Raw genomic sequence first — 20,047 nt, 5'->3', positions numbered from 1 at the left:
CACCCACATCCTAAAGTTGTGTAGGTTTAGCTGATTTGCCTCTCAAAATTGACCTTCTGCGAATTTCTCCTTTTACTGGTAACCTGACCAGAATTGGTTCCAACCTTGCCTGGGATACGGTGCAGCTCCTCATGAATCAAAGTGAGTAAGGCCAGGAGATAGAAGGAGTTCCAACTGGTCACTGTGTCTTCTCCAGGTCCTGCTGTTTCTGTCCACATCCTTAACACCATCTCCGGAGATAGAAGGAATTCCAACTGGTCACTGTGTCTTCTCCAGGTCTTGCTGTTTCTGTCCACATCCTTAACACCATCTCCCTGTGACCTTAAAATAAAAATGGTGTCTCATTTCTCATTAAGTTTGATATGTGAATGAGTATTGTGGTCACTTTCTACAGGAGAGCTACATTGTGTTTAACCATTTTAATGTATTCTGGTAATGTGTAGTTCATGTTTGCCTTTAATCAAAAATAAGAGTTCAAAAAGTGTTTGGATTTGGTGGAACTACATTGGCAGTCAGAGTAACGTTCATTTGAGACTTTTCACTGCCTCTCTTTTCCATCTTCTTTTAGATAACACCATCTACAATGTCTCTGGTCCAGGGAATGGCTTGTGTCACCAAAGCCTTCCATAAATATGCGGGAAAGGAAGGAAACAAGAATACTCTAAGTAAAGGGGAGCTGATTGACTTGCTGAATGAAGAGTTTGGACCAGCAATAGGCGGGGTACGTTCATTCAGTTATCTACTGTATATACATTGAGCAGGTGTTTAAAGGCAGCAGTGTGAATTTGCATGTAGAATATCTATAGGGAAATAATGCAGCCACTAGCAATAGTGTGACACTGGAACATCCATAAGTGCTATTAAAGCATGGGTTCTACCATTTAACTCTTTTAGGGCTAATTTTTGTTTTTCTTTTCTCCCAGGGCTGAATATTTAAAAAAAAAAATCTCAGTTTTCTAAAAAGCTCACATACAGTAAATCATCATAAAATATTTATTTATGGCAAATTTCACTGTTTTTTATGTTCCACGAGCCTCTACCGTAAGTAAATTCACATATATATTACATACTTGTTTGTCTCATCACTCATAAGCTGAAAGGCACTTTCTGGAAAAAAACAAAAAAAAAAAAAAACAGCTGCCTGTCTTTTATTTTCAATTTCCAGATCACTTGCATCAAAATCAGAGTTTGATAAGCCTGAGTCCGATTTAGCACAAGTACCCGAAAAGCAAAAAAGAAATAAATAATGTGCAGAACATTTCGCTTTGCGTGCTCGTGTTGCTCTCTCTTCTGATGTCGGCGCCAAGTCAACAAGTCTAACAGTCCTCCTAGCAAAGAGGGTCTACCTGTAATGTAATTGGCAACATTTACAGCTGATTATCGCACTCTGCCCCTGATGTCTTCCCTCAACCCCTGCTGTTGATAAAAGTCGACATCCGCCCTGAAAGAGTTAAAATGAGTGTAGTATATCTTTAATCAAATTCTGTATGCAGGCACCTAATAATGACACGTCTGCTAATTTTACACCTCAATGATGATTAGCATGCATGCGAGTTAAGGTGTTGTCACAGGATCACAAAGTAAACCAGGGGTGGGGATTGAACTGTCAGCCTTATGAGTTTCAGTGTAGTACCTTGGGCCACAATGCCAGGCTTTAAATGGTTTTTATTCTCCCTCCAGTCTTGTTCTGTCATGTCAGAAGTGTTCATGATTGTTATCTTTGTTTACGCAACTCTCAGAAAACATGCTAGTCTGTGTTGCACAACAAAGGATTTACACAACTCTTAATAGTCACCCGCTCTGAGATGGGGAAATGGGACTCTGTTCAGATCTATACGCTCTTTTGTAATATATAGGTTTTCTGCTTTGGCTTCCATACATATTGCTGCTCAATGTATTTTGAGTTAGAATCCTATGATGTACACACAGCTTAACTGAGTATAAGCAAGCCCAGCACTTTGTGAGCCATTCTTAAGACTTGATAACTTTGCAGAATAATGCAGTATGGTGTGAATTGTCCCAAGCTAATCCCTACATCTTTTTTAAAAATTTTATTAAGAGTCAAAGGTGACACAATTGCATCTGCATCTCTGTTTAACTATGCAAAACAGCTGCATCTTGAAGAAGTTCTTTTGAAGCAGCCTGCATGAATACAAACTGACGAATTACAGCAATGAGAGCTACTGTAGATCTTGGGCATCACCATCAATGTTTGTAAACATTTATTTGTGAATTTTTTCACCACCTGCCTTAAGTATTTCCTTCTTTATACATCAGATATAAATTTGCCTCTGGTTTGAATTTTGGTTGAGGCCAACCACCAGTTATTAAGTAACACACTTGTTTCCTCTAGCAAAACTGACGTTGGGCCTGTATGAACAAGTCTACTTTGCATTTCACTGTGTGCCTCCATGTTCATGACTCCGAGCATGACGAGCTTCAAGATGGATGGATGAGCTTTACTTTCTTAAAAAAGCTATTTTTGTATGTGATTCTTAATATAAATGGGATCAGATGAGGATATTGTCTTTCACATAAGCATCTTAATGGACCGCAGCATATATCATCTTTTCATAATATTTCTTTTGTGCAGGGTAAAGCTGATGAAATTGATAAAATCATGAAAAGTCTGGACCAAGATAAGGACGGTGAAGTGGACTTCAGTGAATATCTGACCTTAGTCTGTGCAATGACTTTGGCCTGCAATGACTATTTCGTTTCTCATTGCCACTAAGGAGAACAAAGTCCATGTTTAAAGTAATTCTTTTCTTTGCACCTTTATAAACTGTGTTTTGTATAAGAAAGAGAATAAAACCTAACTGAAGTCACTCCTTGTCTTCTGTACAGTGTATGTCTCTCTCTCTCACTCACTCTCCCTCTTTCCATAATCATATTGTAGCGACCTCCACGTCAGGTTCGAAAAGAAGAAAAAAGCAGACAGACGAAGTAAAGCTCACAAAACAGTTTGCTTGAACAATAAAGTAGAAAAAAAAACACAGGGTTGTAAACAGCAAAAAAAGAATGAACGTCTTTGACTTTGAACTGTTTACAATTTCCTATATTTCTCTCATATTTGTGGTCCTGAGAAACGCTGTTAAAGAAAAGCAAAAACAGAAAACCCCAATACACAAAATTCTCGCCCCTTCTCCAATGAACCTCTCCACCCCCCTCCCATCCCAGATACTGCCCCCCTTTCCGTGTCAGTCATACTCCCGCTATCAGTCCTCCGCGCTGTACTTCGCCGCCCCTCAATCGGACCCAACAGTCACTCCAAAAAGGCCTTCAACCTGGCTGGGATGCTACAATATTATAGTTTACTATTTGTTCTATTTACTAAATTGATATCTATATACATATTTATATAGTGTGGGTGGATGTGTGTGCATATGAAAACCAAAAAAAAAAAAAAAAATGAACTCATTAATTGAAGTGCTTTGGTGTTTCAACCTGGTTTACGTTGATGGATAAGACTTTCTGGGCAAGGCCAGATTAAGATTAAGACCCCCACAGACCACTGGGAGACATTGCTGGGAATATTGCAGATAATTCATTCAATGGCTTGACCTCTTGGAACAGCTGATCTGCTGCACAGCCTTACAATCCAGTGTGCAGATAAGGACCCCCGTTGTAACAATACACACTCAATGTAGAGATCGTGTCAATGCAGGTAGTCTGTTTAACAACCCTGGTCTACTAGCATTGAAGAATTTGCTGCTGTACAATGGCTGAAAAAGTAAGCAACCACAATTCCAAGGCAATATTTTCTCTACAGCCTCTAAACTTGGTCTTAACTAACACAGCGATTTAGCTGATGAGGGTATTTTCCTATAATGACTTCATGCCTAAAGTTCATAATAAATCCTCTGACTGCTCATTCGCTAAGACTAATTTGCACACTGACTATAAATCAGTCTGTCTCATGCAATAAAACAGAACTTATACACGGTTCTGCAGCTGCATTAATTTGTTATGTAGATTGCACTGAAACATGCTGGAGGTACAACTAGGCACGTAATTCAAGATCCACCCAGGTTAAGAGGAAAAAATAAGTGCTGCAAGTGTGGTTAGTTTTGAATATTGGCACTGGGTGCATTCCAAGGCCAACATGATGACGCAGTGGTTAGTGCTGCTGTCTTTCACTTCCAGAGTTCTCGGTTCAAATTGCAGTGGGGGCACTGTCACAATGGGTTTCTCCTCTCTCACCTCAAAGACTTATTAGTTGGCATCTCTAAATTAGCCCAGGGTAACAGTATACCCTGCATGGACACACACTGTCTGCAGTTTGTTCCTGCATTGATCTCAAAGCAGCCAGGATTAGTGTGAGCTGCCTGGACTGGTAAGTAGAAAGCGGGTTGAGGGATTTTTTTTTGTTTTTCTGAAATGGGTGGTGTTTGCTTCTTCTTTTGTAATCTTCAGTCTCTCCTGTAATGGAGTTCTTGGTCTGCATGCTTCATTATATTCATGCTCAATGTACTAAAAAGCCAACACCCTTCTTGTGTGAGTCACTTGGTCACTCGTTCAACAAGCCCCTCCTCGCTTCACCAGCACAGGCAAATCAAAGAGGTGGGTAAAGGGATGGGCGATGAGGTGTTCTTTTTGAATAAAAGCCAATTATGTGGGTAAATTCCTACAACTAACCCTTTCACCCACCCTTGTGATTGTTTCTGGCTTATATTTAGGTAAGTGGAATTGTACTTCAAAACAAGCTTTTTTTTGCTGAGCAATTAAAAAGAAAAGCAATATTCTGTTTCAACATGCTGCAGTTTTTAGTGTGCCTGTATGTTTTTTTTTTTCTTTCGTTTGACACGGTACTGTTACTTAACTCTTTGGGTGTAAAGTGAGCCGAGAACTTCTTCCTACTGAAACAATACCACCCTACATTCTCCAGGTGGGCAAGTCTTCCTTGCGCAATTAATGGTTCTACTGTTTGCCTGACAATTAGGGTGGAGTCCTGTATAAAAGTAAAGCAATGTACATAATTTGCACAAAAAATGTGACACGGGCATACACATACCTACCAGAATGTGCAGTTGTTATTTCTTGCAAGAATAAGCTTCCTGGCCCATAACAAATAATTAATTATAGATTTCTTGAAATGCTCTTTGACACCTGTTCAATATTTTCTATAAAATATTTTAATAATGACTCTATTGACATTTCAAAAACTTTATGTGTAAAGCTGTTTTTGTTTCTGTTAAGCTGGCACTTTCTTCGTCGAAAGAATTCAGTTTGCTTATAAGTCTCATTTTTGTTAATTATCTGTTTTGTTTTACAAATGTGTGCCTGACTGAGGCAGAAATTTTTGTAGTATGAGTCGTGTTTAAAGCAGCTTACCTGTCCAAAAGGCAAGTGCCTTACAGCAGAGACGCCTGCTCATACATATGCCTAAAGTCACACTCAGTGTTTCATTTCTGCAATTTGAGTGAACAATATATTTGAGGGTCTTCATACCGAATAATTTAGAATTTGCATTTATTTACACGTTAGTTACCAGAAGCTTCCTCATCCAAAAGGCTTAGTATCCCTGCAGCCATTAAGCCCATTAAGTGGCACACTCGGTCAGTGTCCCAATCAGCTTAACCATGTGTCTTTACAAGAAAACTGGAATCCATGGTGGAGAACGTCACCCAAGATACCATGTTAACTACTGCAGTAGCAGTGCCAGAAGGTTTTCAGTTTTGGTGATTATTTTAAAAATAAATTCAGCCTACATCTTTGATTATTTGACGTGAAATGCAGCATGCTGTTATAATATATGTTTCACCGCTGTTTAAAGTGTCAGTTATTTAAAGATTAAAGAAATAAATCTTCATACACTAACATGAGTGCAGTAGACTATCCCAATAAAAGTTCTTAAATTAAGTTTTGAAATAAAACAGTGATTCAAACTACAATACAATTCTTACATCTAACAAGCTCTTGCTATTTTCCTTTTCCTAAAGAACTATTTGTTTATTTTCCAGCTATTCACTGAAAAATCAGTAGGCAGGTAGAAAATACAAATATCTGGGACCAACTGCAGTAGCTGCCAATAACAATGTTGTATATTTCACATTAAGAAAACATCAGAGATTAAACAAAAACACAAATGCAACGACACTGTGAAGTCACTACATTGTTTGACTCTGGTAAGAGTGCAGGGGGCTGCAGCCTAACTCAGCGGCGTTTAGAAGGACAGGAAGTTTTGAAAAGGTGCCGAAGGCTTGGCATTCACCTCTAAAACGTCTTGCATCTGCACACCTTGCCGGCAGCATCATACCTGAAGGAAATCTTGCTAACCTGTTTCTTTGTATTGTGTGGCAGCATAATGGAAAGCAAAGCAACTCTGCCAGATGCCCTTGCAGTCATGGTGGACATTTTCCACGAATACGCAAGCAAAGATGGAAATGCACATTCACTGAATAAAGGAGAGTTTAAAGAAATGATAAATGCACAGTTCCCACATGTGTTTGAGGTAAGTGCTAAATGGAAAAACAATGACTATTTTGCAAAGGCTAACTAAAACTACACTTATGTTTAATGTGCTCAAGAAATAAATGCCTTCAAAGTTTAACCATTTAATAGAGTTTGCGGAACATGCTGTCATTTCCTAAGTGTAACTGTAAGTCTCTGTTGAAGTGATGTTTATTAAAACACTCTCTGGATCCTAACTTTTTGGGATAGAACTAGCTTTTTCCATCCATCCATCCATTATCCAACCCGCTATATCCTAACTACAGGGTCACGAGGGTCTACTGGAGCCAATCCCAGCCAACACAGGGAGCAAGGCAGGAAATAAACCCCAGGCAGAGACCAGCCCACCGCAGGGCACACACACCCACACACCAAGCACACACTAGGGACAATTTAAGATCGCCAATGCACCTAACCTGCATGTCTTTGGACTGTGGGAGGAAATCCACCCAGAAACGGGGAGGACATTCAATCTCCATGCAGGGAGGACCCGGGAAGCAAACTCAGGTCTCCTAACTGCGAGGCAGCAGCACTACCACTGTGCCACCATGCCGCCCAGAACTAGCTTTTTGACATTGTATTATTAGTTATTTACTACCACAAACAGAGAAGAGAACATAAAGGGCATAAGCCCAGCACACACGTCAAGAAAGAAGAATTATGGCTCACTTCAGGTCAGCCTGGTTTTTTTAGTTTTCAAATTATCATACATGTAGGAACTCTTGCCCCCAGCATTCACTTGCAGTTCATATCATCCTCTGGAGGAGCATTTCTCTCACATCTGCAAGTCAACTGGACACATGGCTCCTTATTCCCTGTTTTGAGATGAACATTTCCAGTTTGACCTAAAGGCTTTCTAAATAGTGTCCAAAACTGCTTTTAAGACTTCTGGTTCAACTGCTAGTTTGAATAAAAATAGTGCGGCTGGACAAACCTGGTATATTTGAGATACCACTTCTGATTTTTATGTTTTGCATTTTGGAGGAGGTATTACAATGTGAAGGGAAATATGTTTTCTTCTGATAAATGAATGGTGAATTTCAAAGGAAAAAAAAGTTTGGATGTTTAAAAGCAAAAGAGGAGCATTGATGAGGAAAAGTAATACCGATGGGAAGTAAACATTAAAACAAGAAAGAACACTCCCTAATTTCTCAAGGAAGCTCTGAGATACAAAAACAAAATTGACATTGACTTTCATTCATTTACTTTTTTCTTTAACGTAACACTAAAATGAAATGTCCCCACTACAGACACAGTATAGTGACTGGGTAGACACAATTCCAGGAAGCCTCAGTATAGAAGGTTTAACACACAATCGACCATTTCAAAATGTGCATTTAGGGAAGCCACCCAAACATATATAATGTGTATCTCTGTTGCTGAACCTGTGATTGTTATTAACTCAATAGGACTGTGAATGCAAAATATCAGAAGAGTGCTGTGAAACAGATCAAAATTATAATGTGTAACAGTCTTGGGGTACTCTAGATAGTTATATGAAACACCAATGGTAAATATCTAACAGTGATTCTAAAAAATAATACATTTACTCTGTCTGTTTTACAGAATTCTACAGACAAAGAAGGAATACAGAAACTCATGATTGATCTGGATAGTGACAAGAGTGGCGAAATTGATTTCTCAGAGTACATGACCTTCCTAGCCTCATTGGCAGTAGTGTGCAATGAATACCTTCTTGAAAGCATGAAAGGGTGCCAGAAGCCATGCAAATAAATGAAAAACAATACTAAGTATTCCTTTCTCAGCTGTTTTGTATTTTCATCCATCCATCCATTATCCAACCCACTACATCCTAACTACAGGGTCACAGGGGGTCTGCTAGAGCCAATCCCAGCCAACACAGGGCGCAAGGCAGGACAAACCCTGTGCAGGGTGCCAGCTCACCGCAGGGCACACACACGCACACACACACACACACACACACGTACACACCCACACCCACACACACACACCTACACACACACACACACGCACACACCCACACACCAAGCACACACTAGGGACAATTTAGAATCGCCTATCCACCTAACCTGCATGTCTTTGGACTGTGGGAGGAAACCCACACAGACACGGGGAGAACATGCAAACTCCATGCAGGGAGGACCCGGGAAGCAAACCCAGGTCTCCTAACTGTGAGGCAGCAGCGCTACCACTGCGCAAGGCAGGAAACAAACACCAGGCAGGGCACCAGCCCACCGCAGGTTTTGTATTTTGACAATCATTAATAAGAAATTCAAATAAAAGGCCATTATAACTTCTGAAGTGTGAATTTGTTTTCTGTTAAATAACAAATCATATTGGACTCTTATGGTGCGCACATCAAGTTATGTTAGTGCAGCTTTACCTCCTCCTATGATAACAAAACTCACACATTCTTTCTAGCTTATGCATTACAAGGAACAACATCTGAAGAACCTGAGATAATGAGATTAACATCTTCTCCCAGAGCTCTTGAGAATATGACATTGAGAGACTGGTCTTCGTGCAATGAAATTTCCTAATCCCAGAAATAAAAATGACACTTTGCCTAAACAGGACACTTATACTGGCCAATAAGACTGCTATATACTGTACTAAGAGAGTGCAAAAAGCATTGAGAAAGTTCATTGCTGAAGTGGTTTTCAAAGCTTTCAAGATAAGAATTCAAGAAAACATTAAATTAATAAACTTTCTAGATAGTACTAAATTAATGATAGTACAGGAAAGAAAGCATAATGGGAACATTTAAGCAAGGATAATAAAGAAATAATAGATTTTATCATGAATAATCAAGCATGAAAAAGATAGATAGATAGATAGTTCATGCATTTTTTTTACTTCTGCTTCCATCATGGGTTCTTACTTCACTATAGAATCCATCCAGCAGTGTTAGGTGCAAGGCAAGAGCAAGCATTGGGTCTGCCACAGGGCACGCTCACCCATCCACCAACAGTCAGTTATAAATGGTCAATGCTTTCTTGCTAATTCACCTAAAAAAGTTTAAAGAATGTGAAAAGATAGCGGCATACTCAGATAAAGCGTACAAGAGCATATGGAGATTGTGCAAGCTATATATAGTGACTAGACTAGGGGACATATGGCAGTCATTTGAGATGTAAGGCTGACCACTGTAACACCTCATTAAAGCAGTTAGTACAGTTTAGGAGGGTTCTTCATGAGATCTGACACAGCTGCCCTAATAAAAATGAAAAGGCTTTGGTCAGTCCTATCACATAACACATGAAGGACAAAGTGGGCATTCTGCTAGGCTTTTGTGACATACCAGGCCTGTTAAGAAAGCAGATTTAACAGGGACGCAGACATCCAGCTGTGTCTTCCCCCACTTGCATTCAAAACTAAGTGACTGAACTCCATCTTGTACCAGGATCTCTCTGGACTTCATTTAATAACAAAGGTATAAATCAGAGTTGCACTGATATCTAAGATAGACAAAAGAACTCACCTATTAGAAAATACTTTAATCAGAAAAAGGTTCTATCATTCCCTTAAAAGCCTTTGCACCATCCTGATCAAGCTGTTTGGGATATTTGCCCGACACTTGCTGAACTCCCTGGGGATTCTCTTGGGGCACCCTTTCTGGAATTCTCTCAGGGATGAGGAAATACATAAAATGATCTTCTGAAACCTGGTCTCTGAAACCTAAGAAGTTATGAGCCACCCTCTCCACGAGAAGCTGGAAAGGTGAACTTTTCCTCCCTTTGTGAACCTGAAGCTGAGACCCAGTTTGTGACAGTAGCTTGACAAGGCTGAGAAGCCATTACTTCAAGAAGGGAACTCATGGGCCAGAATGAGCAATGCTGATTCCTTATGAAGGGGCCAAAGACAGCAGAAAGCAAGCTGAGGAAGGAGTAGCACATCACTGACTGGTATCATACAGCAAAGAGAAAGAGTGCCCTCCAACGCATGAAGATTTTTCCACATGAACCCAAAGCAACAACAAAGCAGCAACTCCACACAACAACAGACATCATCTATAAAGATTTATTAATCATAAAAAATCCTACACATATAAGTTTAAACCAACCTCGGCTTCACTATTATTGAGCTACAGAATAGTTGCAGGAGTTTAATATTGTTTACAATCCAATGCCATATTGGATGAGGTTGGGATAATTCACCAGAGGTAAATCAATGACATTTCACAGCACATTTCCATTTACAAACAGTTGTCTCTCATACAAAGAGGTGACATTTGTACCTTCTCAGATTGCCAGTGTGGATTTTTCACCACAAAGTCCATTTTACCTTTTATAACCCAAAGATGTGCATTAGGTTTACCGACAACAGGAACTTGGCCCATTATGAGTTAGTGTGCATGAATGTTCAGGGGTGCTCTGTCTGGGGTTGGTATCTGCCATGTGCCTAATGCTGTCAGCACAGACTCTGACTCAGTTTTAATAATTGTGGTAATGTGCAGTCCATGGTGATACCATCACCAGTGGCGGCTGGTGAAAACAAATTTGGGAGGGGGCACAGTTTTTGGAGGGTCAAACTAAAGCAGCACTTCATAGCTCAGGAGAAAAGAAAAGAAAAAACACATACACAAACTGTAATGATGTCTACACACAGAGCACTTTGAGTAGTGAGAAAAGCTCTATATCATTTAGTAATTACTATTAATTAATTAATAGTTAATTAATAAGTACTATTAATTAATTACTATTAATTAATAGTAATTATTATTATTATTATTATTATTATTATTAATAGCAACAGTAGTAGTAGCGTAGCCAGAAATTTGTTGGCGGGTGGGCATGTATGAAACAAAGTGGGCGAATAAAATTTCACCCAGATATGAAGTTTTATAGAACATAATCTTCAGCAGCTGAACGAGGGGGATACTCTAATAAAATCCTGCTCAGTAATGCACACAACGTTGCAAGATGCACACAAATTAAAAAAGAAATTCATAAAAATCTAGTTGGCTAATATAAGAAGAAAACTAAAAGTATGACCTTACAATGATGAAAAAAAAAAAAACAAACAAGCAAACATTTAACTGGCATGATAGGACCTAAACTATAGACACCAGTAATAGTCTGCAGTGTCAAATGAATATTTTTCTCTCTCTCAAGCTCTCGCACAGTTCGGCCTTCTTAAGCTACATGACCTTAACAAACAGTAGGCCTATTACTAAAGCACACTAAGGGAATAAAACACACAATGTATGAAAAGAAAAGTCTTTGGATGTTTTGTAATTATACAGTATGGTGTTTAGTATGACAGTCCTCTATGAATTATGTAAACATGTACAGTTACTACATCGTCCGATCAGCTTTAAATATAACAATGTCAGTATTGTGATTTACTGTAAATAATTCTCAGAGGATTTCAGACATTCCATTTATTGTCAAAATTATGACAAGCAAAACACATATTTTGGACATGTCTATAATGTTGCTCAAGGCCACTGTCATCATTATTTTACCTACTTACCGTTCAACCAGTTGCTAAAGCACACAAGTTTGTTCACATTTTCAGATGCCAGAGTAGATCTCTTTTTGTGCACAATATGAAAAGAAAGAAGACAATTGCACAACACAGCATGGAACAAAGAGCATCAAAGCCCAAGAACTGGAGAAATCTGAAGGCAACCAATTAAAGGGCAACCTCAGGTCACCTGCCTGCCAAAAGCCTTACATACAGTCTCATTTGGCCGGTGTCCTTCACTCCAGAAATATAGGTATTCACACAGATTTTTTTTCACACAGAAATTAAACAAATACAAGTTGGAACCAATTTTTAATGGAAGTTGACATGCACTGACACCAGGCACGTTGATTGTTTCACATCACCTAATTAATCTGAGTTTTTAAAATATTTGAGAGTGGTGGTGCCCCAGTGCCCCGCATTATAAACCACAACTGACCAACACCAACCACAATACTTTTATTGAGGTAATGGTTGACATCACCAAAACCTTCTATAAAAATCATGGAAGAAATGAGTTAAGAAACACTTTGAAAACAGGATTTGATGGAGTTGGTGCATACAGAGATTCAACCATCACTAGGTGCGGTATGTGGATTTAGTGTCCTAATTGCAGCAGCGTAAAGTGGTAATTAGAAAATTTATGGGTAAATATTGGGTCCGGTAATAACTGTGATGCTGGAACATCTGTAAGTGCTGTTAAAGCATGGGTTCTAACACTTGTCCTGGCAATCAGTGGAGCATGTCTTTACTCAAATTGTGTTATCACGTACCCACCAATGAAATGTCAAGGTCCTTTACAGGCATAGAAATAAACGACTGCTGGTTTAATACTTTAAATGTGATTTGTGTACAAGCCAGCAGGTGAAAGAACTGTGTCAAGATCACAGATTAAATACGTAGTGGGGACTAAAATGCAAGCCTTATGGGTTTCTGTCCAATGCCAGCCTTTGCCTGTTTTTTGGCCCTTCTTCCTCTGTCTGGCTTTGGTCTATTGTCTCTAAAATGTCTAAGACTGTTAGCTGTTGGAAAAACTAGCCACCTATTTTCCACAAAAAAGGTGGATATGCTGTATTTTATCTAACGAGTTTCATTCAAATGGATATGCTCTTTGCTATTTACCTCCTTTGGTTTGTCTGCATTTTGCTACCGCATGCACTTTGAGTCACTTCCTGTGCCTTATACAGAAGCCTAAGAACCACACAAAATTTGAGCAGCTCTTTGAGGGCCATTCTAACATTCTAAAATGTTTTAATTTGCCCAAAGCAAAGCCCTGCTAGAAAAGCTCTTCTCTCTAGTTTATTTTATTTGCTTAAGAGTCAATGTTGAGAAATGTTAAATGGATTTAGGTCCAAATGAAGTACCCTAAACAGATATATCCTGAAGAAATGTCACTAAAGCAGCCTGCATTAACACAAATTGACAGAACAGAGAAACAAGAACAAAAATCTAATGCATTGCCATTGTGACAGATAGGGGGCGCTATTGCTCCCTTGAACCCTCGGACCAGACGCCGAACACCAGATAAAAGTCCAATAATTATTTTATTTGGACAATACAGTGCACAAAGCACCCTCCACTCCACAATACTCAATAATTAATCAATACAATAAATCAATAATCAATCCTCCACTCCCAGATGCGTTCCAACCTTTCCTCCCGACTCAGCTTGCCCATCTGGGATTTCCCAGAGTCCTTTATAGTCCATGACCCGGAAGTGCTTCTGATCCCTCAGTCCATGTGATTATTCAGCACTTCCGGGTCAGGTAAAAACTCCTCATTTTTCTTCAGCCCGGAAGTACTTTATTTCTTCCGTCCTCATGACATGGAAGTACTTCCAGGCTATACGTATAATACACATCCTTGAGCCCCCCCGTAGCGTCCTCTGGTGGCCCCCATGGTATCCAGCAGGGCTGTGAAGGAAAACTCCAAGGTCCATGATGCCCTGCTGGAATGCGGGGCATCTCCATGCTGCAGGAAGGGCTCCACCTGGCGGCTTGGGGATATTTGCCGGGATAAGCTGCCGGCCATAGTCCACACCATATATATTTGTACAGATATATTTCTAAATAATCTGAGCTCCTCCATTGAGAGTTTAATTTTATGACTCTGAGCCCATGAATGTCACCTGGTTGAAATGAATTTCAAGATGGATGGAGAGTTATACTTTTAATTGAACTATTTGCATATGATTATGAGCAAATGTGTTCAGACAAAGAAATTCTCTTACTTGTAAGTGTGTTAATGGGCGCCAGCATAAATTTAAGTTTCTCCTAACAGCTCTTTTGTGCAGGGTAAAACTGATGTGCCTGAGAAAATCATAAAAACTCTGACTCAAGATATGGATGGAGAAGTCATTTTCAGCAACATGTATCTCACCTTAGTCTGTGCTATGACGGTGACCTGCGATGATTTTTTTCTCTTCTTACTGTAACTAAGTAAGACAAAGTCCCAGTTTGAAATATCTTTCCTCTTCACCTTTATAAACTGTTCTGTGTGTAAGCAAATATTTGAACCATATCTGAATTTATCTCAATTTATTATGTATAGTGTACAGATTTTTTTTCCAATGAGCACATTGCAAAGTAGAATGATTCATTCAGTAAACCGTGGAGTTCATTTTACTTTCATTTCTACAATGGTTAAAGAATTTTTACCATATGATCTATGAATACTGTAGGTATATGAATGCAGGGGTCTGACGTTGGAGTCTGGAATAGCTGACATGGTGCACAACCTTATAGTAAGTACCCCTGCCAAGCTGTTACAATGCATTCTACATGTAGTTTGTTTTAATGCAGGCAGTCATGATGGGTTTAACAAAAAGTCCAGCAACCCGTGTCCATCAGCCATAAAGAACATGTTGCAAACATCATGGTGCTGCTGTACAATGGCTAAATAAGCAGGCAATCTCAGAATTATAAAGTAATATTTAATCTATGGCCGCTAAATCTTGCTTTATCCAAAACTGTGATTTAACTGACAAGAGTATTTTCCTATTGTGACTTCAAGCTAAAGCACTTAATGAATTATCTGACTGCTCCTTTGCTAAGACTATGATGCAGTGGTTAGTGCTGCTGTCTTTCACTTTCAGAGTTTTGGGTTCAAATTGCACTGTGGGCACTGTCAGAATGGGTCTTTTCAAAGACTTGGATGTTTAGGTAAGTTGGCAACTCTAAATTATTTCAGTATGCCCTGCATGGACAGACACTCTGTCTCCAGTGTGCTTCAGCTTTGATCTCAAAGCAGGCAGAATTAGTGTAAGCTGCCTGACAGGATAAGTTAGAAAGTGGATTGATTGAATTTTTCAAGAATGGGTGGTGCAGGATTCTACTTTTATAGCCTCCTGCCTCTCCTGTTCTAAACTTCTTGATCTTCGTGCTTCACTATATTCATACTGAATGTACAAAGAAGCCAACGCCCTTCTTGTGTTAGTCACTCGTTCAACAAGCCCCTCCTCACTTCACCAGCACAGGCAGATCAAAGGGGTGGGTAAAGGGATGGGCAATGCGTCTTCTTTGAGAATAAAAGCCAGCCTTGTGAGGAAAAACCTTCTGCTTACCCTTTCACCACCCTTGTGATTGTTTCTGACTTACGTATATTTAGGTAAGTGGAATTGCATTTCTCAACAGAGCCTTTTTTGTTTTTTTGAATATGTGAAATTTGTTTTCAATGAGATTATCTAATTTAGAAGGAAAATAAAAATTGCATTTTTGGGTATTGACTTCTTTCTTACTCCTCCATAGTCTCCCAAGAATTGCTATTAAAAGTCTTGGCTGAGCAATGAAAATATGCAATATTTTTAATTTCAAAGGTGTACTAGCAGCCAGAAAGCAAAGACGCAGCTGTGGTAAATCTGTTTTCACATGCCGTAGCTTTTGGAGTATCACTGTGGGGTTTTTTTTTTGTCTTTCCTTTCCTTTGTTGAGTAATTAATGTTGTTTAACTCTTGTGTGTAAAGTGAGTTGAGGACTCTTTCATACTTTAACAGTATCATCACAGAATACGGCACTATTCTCCGGGGGTCCAGCCTTCCTTCTGCAAATCAACAGTTGTACAGATTTACTGGCAATGCCTGACAGTTAGGGTGGAGTCTTATATAACATGTAAAGTGTTGTGTAAAACATTCGTGTGAGTGTACCCAGAGTGCCCCACAAGGTAGCTGCACTCCTTGCAAAATTTGATGAAGACAATGGATTACTAGTCACATATTTAATAACTGAATTCCTTCATATAGCAAATGTTGTGCAACTTGCATAAGTTTAAAATAAATGCGATGCAGGTATACATGTACAATCCAGAATGTACAGGTGTTATTCCCTGCAAGAATGGCCAAAACAGATAAATGATTGTAGATTTCTTTAAATATTCTTTGACACCTGTTCAATATTTTCTTTAGAGCATTTTAATTAATTAAATATTAATTCAATTGTAATGAATTAATGAATTAAATAATGAATTATTCTATTGGCATTTCAAGAACAATAAGTTTAAAACTGGTTTCATTTCTGTCCGGTTGCACTTCTGAGTCATATTTCTACTTGTAAAGAATTCAGGTTGCGTATATGTCTAATTTGTGTTAATTATCTGTTTTTTTTATGAATGTGTGCCTGACTGAGGCAGAACTTGTTGTAGAATGAGTGGGGCTTAAAGCATCTTACCTGTTCTAAACAACACTGCTCTTGGTCCAAATGTGTCTGAATGGCGAGTGCCCAACAGCAGAGACGCCTGCTCATTCTTATGCCTAAAGTAAACTGGAATCCACGCCAAAGTCACCCAAGACACCGCGTTAACTACTGTACAAGCATTCTATGGTAGTAGTGCAGGAAGGTTTTCAATTTTGGTAGTTAATTTAAAAATATTTCAGCTAACATCTTTGATTATTTGATTTGAAATGCAGAGTGCTGTTATAAAATATGTTTCAACACTGTACAAATCTGGCTGTTTAAAGTGTGTTATTTAAAGATTTTTCTCAGTATAAAGAAATAAAACTGCATATGCCTAGCTTAATCCAAATAAGATCTTTGAAATTAAGCTTAAAAATAAAACATAGTGATCCAAATTGCAATAAACCTCTTACATCTAACATGCTCTTACTTTATTTTTGTTTTGCTTTTCTTAAATGATTATTTAATTGTTTACTTTCCAGCTACAGAAATGACTTGAACAGGCAGGTAGAAAATAAAAATATTTGTGACAATCTGCAGCAGCTACCAGTAACGTGGTTCTATCATTACATTAACAGAATAGCTGAATTTAAACAAAAGCACAAATGCAGCAACAGTGTGTAGTCAGTACACTGAAACTGATAAGAGTGCAGGGGGCTGCAGCCTAACCCAGCAGCGTTTAGAAGGACAGGAAGTTTTGAAAAGGTGCAAAAGGTCTGGCATTCAGCTCTTAAAGTTCTTGCAGGTAGTGTCATACCTGAAGGAAATCTTGCTAACCTGTTTCTTTGTATTGTGTGGCAGCATAATGGCAAACAGACCAACTCTGCCAGATGCCCTTGCATTAATGGTGGGCATTTTCCACGAATACGCAGGCAAGGATGGAAATGCATGTTCACTGAATAAAGGAGAGTTTAAAGACTTGATCGATGCACAGTTCCCACAAGTGTTTCAGGTAAGTGCTAAATGGAAAAATAATGACAGATTTGCAATGGCTAACTCAAACAATAGTTATGTACATGTGCTTAAGAAATAATTGCTTCAGTAGAGTTTACAGAACATGCTGTCAGCTCCCAAGTGTAACTGTAAATCTGCATCTAAGTGACGTTATTTAGTAAGAGCTGTCTGGATGCTAACTATTTGAGACAGAACTAGCATTTTTGACATTGTAGTATTTAAGTTATATACAACCACAAAACAGAGAACATAACAGAAGTGGTATTGGCGCAGCACATATGTTAAAAAAGCAGAATTACGGCTCACCTCAGGTCACCCTGTTTTGACAAGTTTTCAAATAATCTTCTTTTGAGGGGACCCCTTGTACATGTAGGAGCTCCTGCCTCCAGCTGTTCATATTGGCCTCTGGAGGAGCCTTTCTCTCACCTTTGCCAGTCAACTTATTCCCTGTTTTGAGATGAACATTTCCAGTTTGACATGGAGGCCTCCTAAATGGTGTCCAGAACTGCCTTTTGACTTCTGATTTGGCTGCTAAGTTAACTGACTCGGGCATCCATCTCTTTTGTCACGAGTACAAGTTCATGTAGGCTGAAATCCAAATCAGTAACGAAAAATTGTGTCACGTTGACTTGGACATCGGGCATCATACATTTATACCAGTTTATTTTGTACTCTGTGTTACAGAAGTTACAGTTTTAGCAACTGGGTGTTAAAGCTGTACAGTTTAGAGAATAAGAGTTTCTATTTTTACATCCTCGTAAATGCAATAACAGTTTTCAATATATGAGAGTTGCCCAAAAAAGTTTGTGAGACCTTCTACATTTAGTTCAAAATAAATAAGAAAGTCCTGCAACTTTCAATGTAGTTAATTTGAAATGTCCTACATGTTACTGCAGGTCCAGAGCATAATCCATTACCTAGCAGAGAAGTAGCAGCCACTTAAAATTGCATCATAGGGTGATGTGAATTTTAAACAACAGGATGTAGGAGGTTTTTTTTTTCTGGAAAAAAGGAATACACACTCACAGGCAGTTAAAATGTTGCTTTCATTAAAGAATTGTTAGTCTCAGAGAAAAGGTTTGGGCGTGATGATGAGGTTATTGAAGAAATTGCTAAGTGTGCAGAATTCATACTGCTACATGGAGACATGAAAGCTGTTGCTTCTCATTGGTAAAAGGCTGTTGGATTTGAGATTATGGGGAAAAAGGAGATCTGTACCAGAAATATGTAATAAAAGGGTTTCCTTTTATGAAGAACATGTCCCAAGAGGAAAACTGTCTGAGCACTGATGAGGAAAAGTAATGTTAATGTAAACTAAATATTTAAAGAAGAGGAAAAACAGGGAGTATGTCAGGGAATCTAACTTGGAAGGGAAGCTCAGAGATTTTTAAAAATTGACAATGACTTTGATAAATGACATATTTTTCTTTAACCTAATCATAAGTCAAAATGTCTCTACTCCATAGACAGTGACTGGGGAGATGCTAATCCAGCATGCCTCAATATCTAGTAGAAGGTTTAGCACACAATGGTCAATTGACCATTTCACAATGTGTATTTGTGGAAGTTACGCACGTGTGTAAAGTATATCTCTGTGGCTGGACCTGTGATCTTTATTAACTCAATAAGAAAGTGAATGCAAAATTTCAGAATAGCATTATGAAACAGATCAAAATTAAAACATACTGATAGTGTTGGAGCACTCTAGCCGGTTATATGAAAGACTAATGGTAAAAACCTACCTTCCAGTGGTTCTGAAAAAGAATAAATGCATTCTGTTTATTTTGCAGAACTCTAAAGACAAAGAAGGAATACAGAAACTCATGAATGATCTGGATCGCGACAAGAGCGGCGAAATTGATTTCACAGAGTACATGACATTTCTAGCTTCATTGGCAGTAGTGTGCAATGAATACCTTCTTGAAAGCTTGAAAGGGGGCAAGAAGCCATGCAAATAAATGAAAAACAATACTAAGTATTTGCTTTTCAGATGTTTTGTATTTTGATAATTAATAAGAAAATCAAATAAAAGGCCATTATAGCTACAAAAGTGTGAATTTGTTTTCTTTCAAATAATAAATTATATTGGATTCCTATGGTGTACACTTTAACTTACTGTATGTAGTGCAGCTTTACTTCCTACTGTAACAAAACTCAGACATACGCAAGATGAGAAACAACATTCTTTCCAGCTTATACAATACAAGGAACAACATCTTGGGAACCTGAGGTGCCCCTAAAACAGTAGCTGTAGTGCATGGCATGCAGAAACTGGCATCCTGGCCAGGACTGAGCAGGGATCCTTACCCGGTCGAGAGGCCAGTATAATGGAAGGACCGGGGAAGACAATACATTCAGGACATTTTCTTCCCCAAAATGCTAGGTGGCAGCCCCCCTGGATTAGGATTCCCACACAGACTCCTACAGGGCAAGCTTGAACCAGTAGTCCCATGATGCAGCTCTGTGGAGTTCTGTGGGGGCCACCAGGGGAAGCTGAAGGGATTAAGAAATCCTACTTTGTG

At 38.9% G+C, this 20,047-nt stretch overlaps 1 protein-coding gene and 1 long non-coding RNA gene across 2 annotated transcripts in view; both read left to right on the top strand.

Annotated features, from left to right (window-relative positions):
• Window positions 1-19,535, top strand: part of LOC114646079 (protein S100-A1-like) — a 349,931-nt gene extending 330,396 nt beyond the window's left edge. Inside the window, exons 2-3 of the mRNA XM_051923287.1 lie at window positions 6,304-6,454; window positions 19,316-19,535. Of these exons, the coding sequence (XP_051779247.1) occupies window positions 6,308-6,454; window positions 19,316-19,483 (315 nt within the window). The 5' untranslated portion in view covers window positions 6,304-6,307 and the 3' untranslated portion in view covers window positions 19,484-19,535. The remainder of the gene's footprint in view (window positions 1-6,303; window positions 6,455-19,315) is intronic.
• Window positions 6,481-8,732, top strand: LOC127526749 (uncharacterized). The gene is made up of 2 exons (XR_007934179.1): window positions 6,481-6,960; window positions 8,596-8,732. It is a non-coding gene; the product is annotated as an uncharacterized LOC127526749 (long non-coding RNA).
• Window positions 19,536-20,047: the final 512 nt, after the last annotated feature.

Source organism: Erpetoichthys calabaricus, chromosome 2 (assembly GCF_900747795.2).
Source record: "Erpetoichthys calabaricus chromosome 2, fErpCal1.3, whole genome shotgun sequence".
Taxonomy (NCBI): domain Eukaryota; kingdom Metazoa; phylum Chordata; class Cladistia; order Polypteriformes; family Polypteridae; genus Erpetoichthys; species Erpetoichthys calabaricus.
This window is presented reverse-complemented; position numbering and strand designations above follow the sequence as displayed.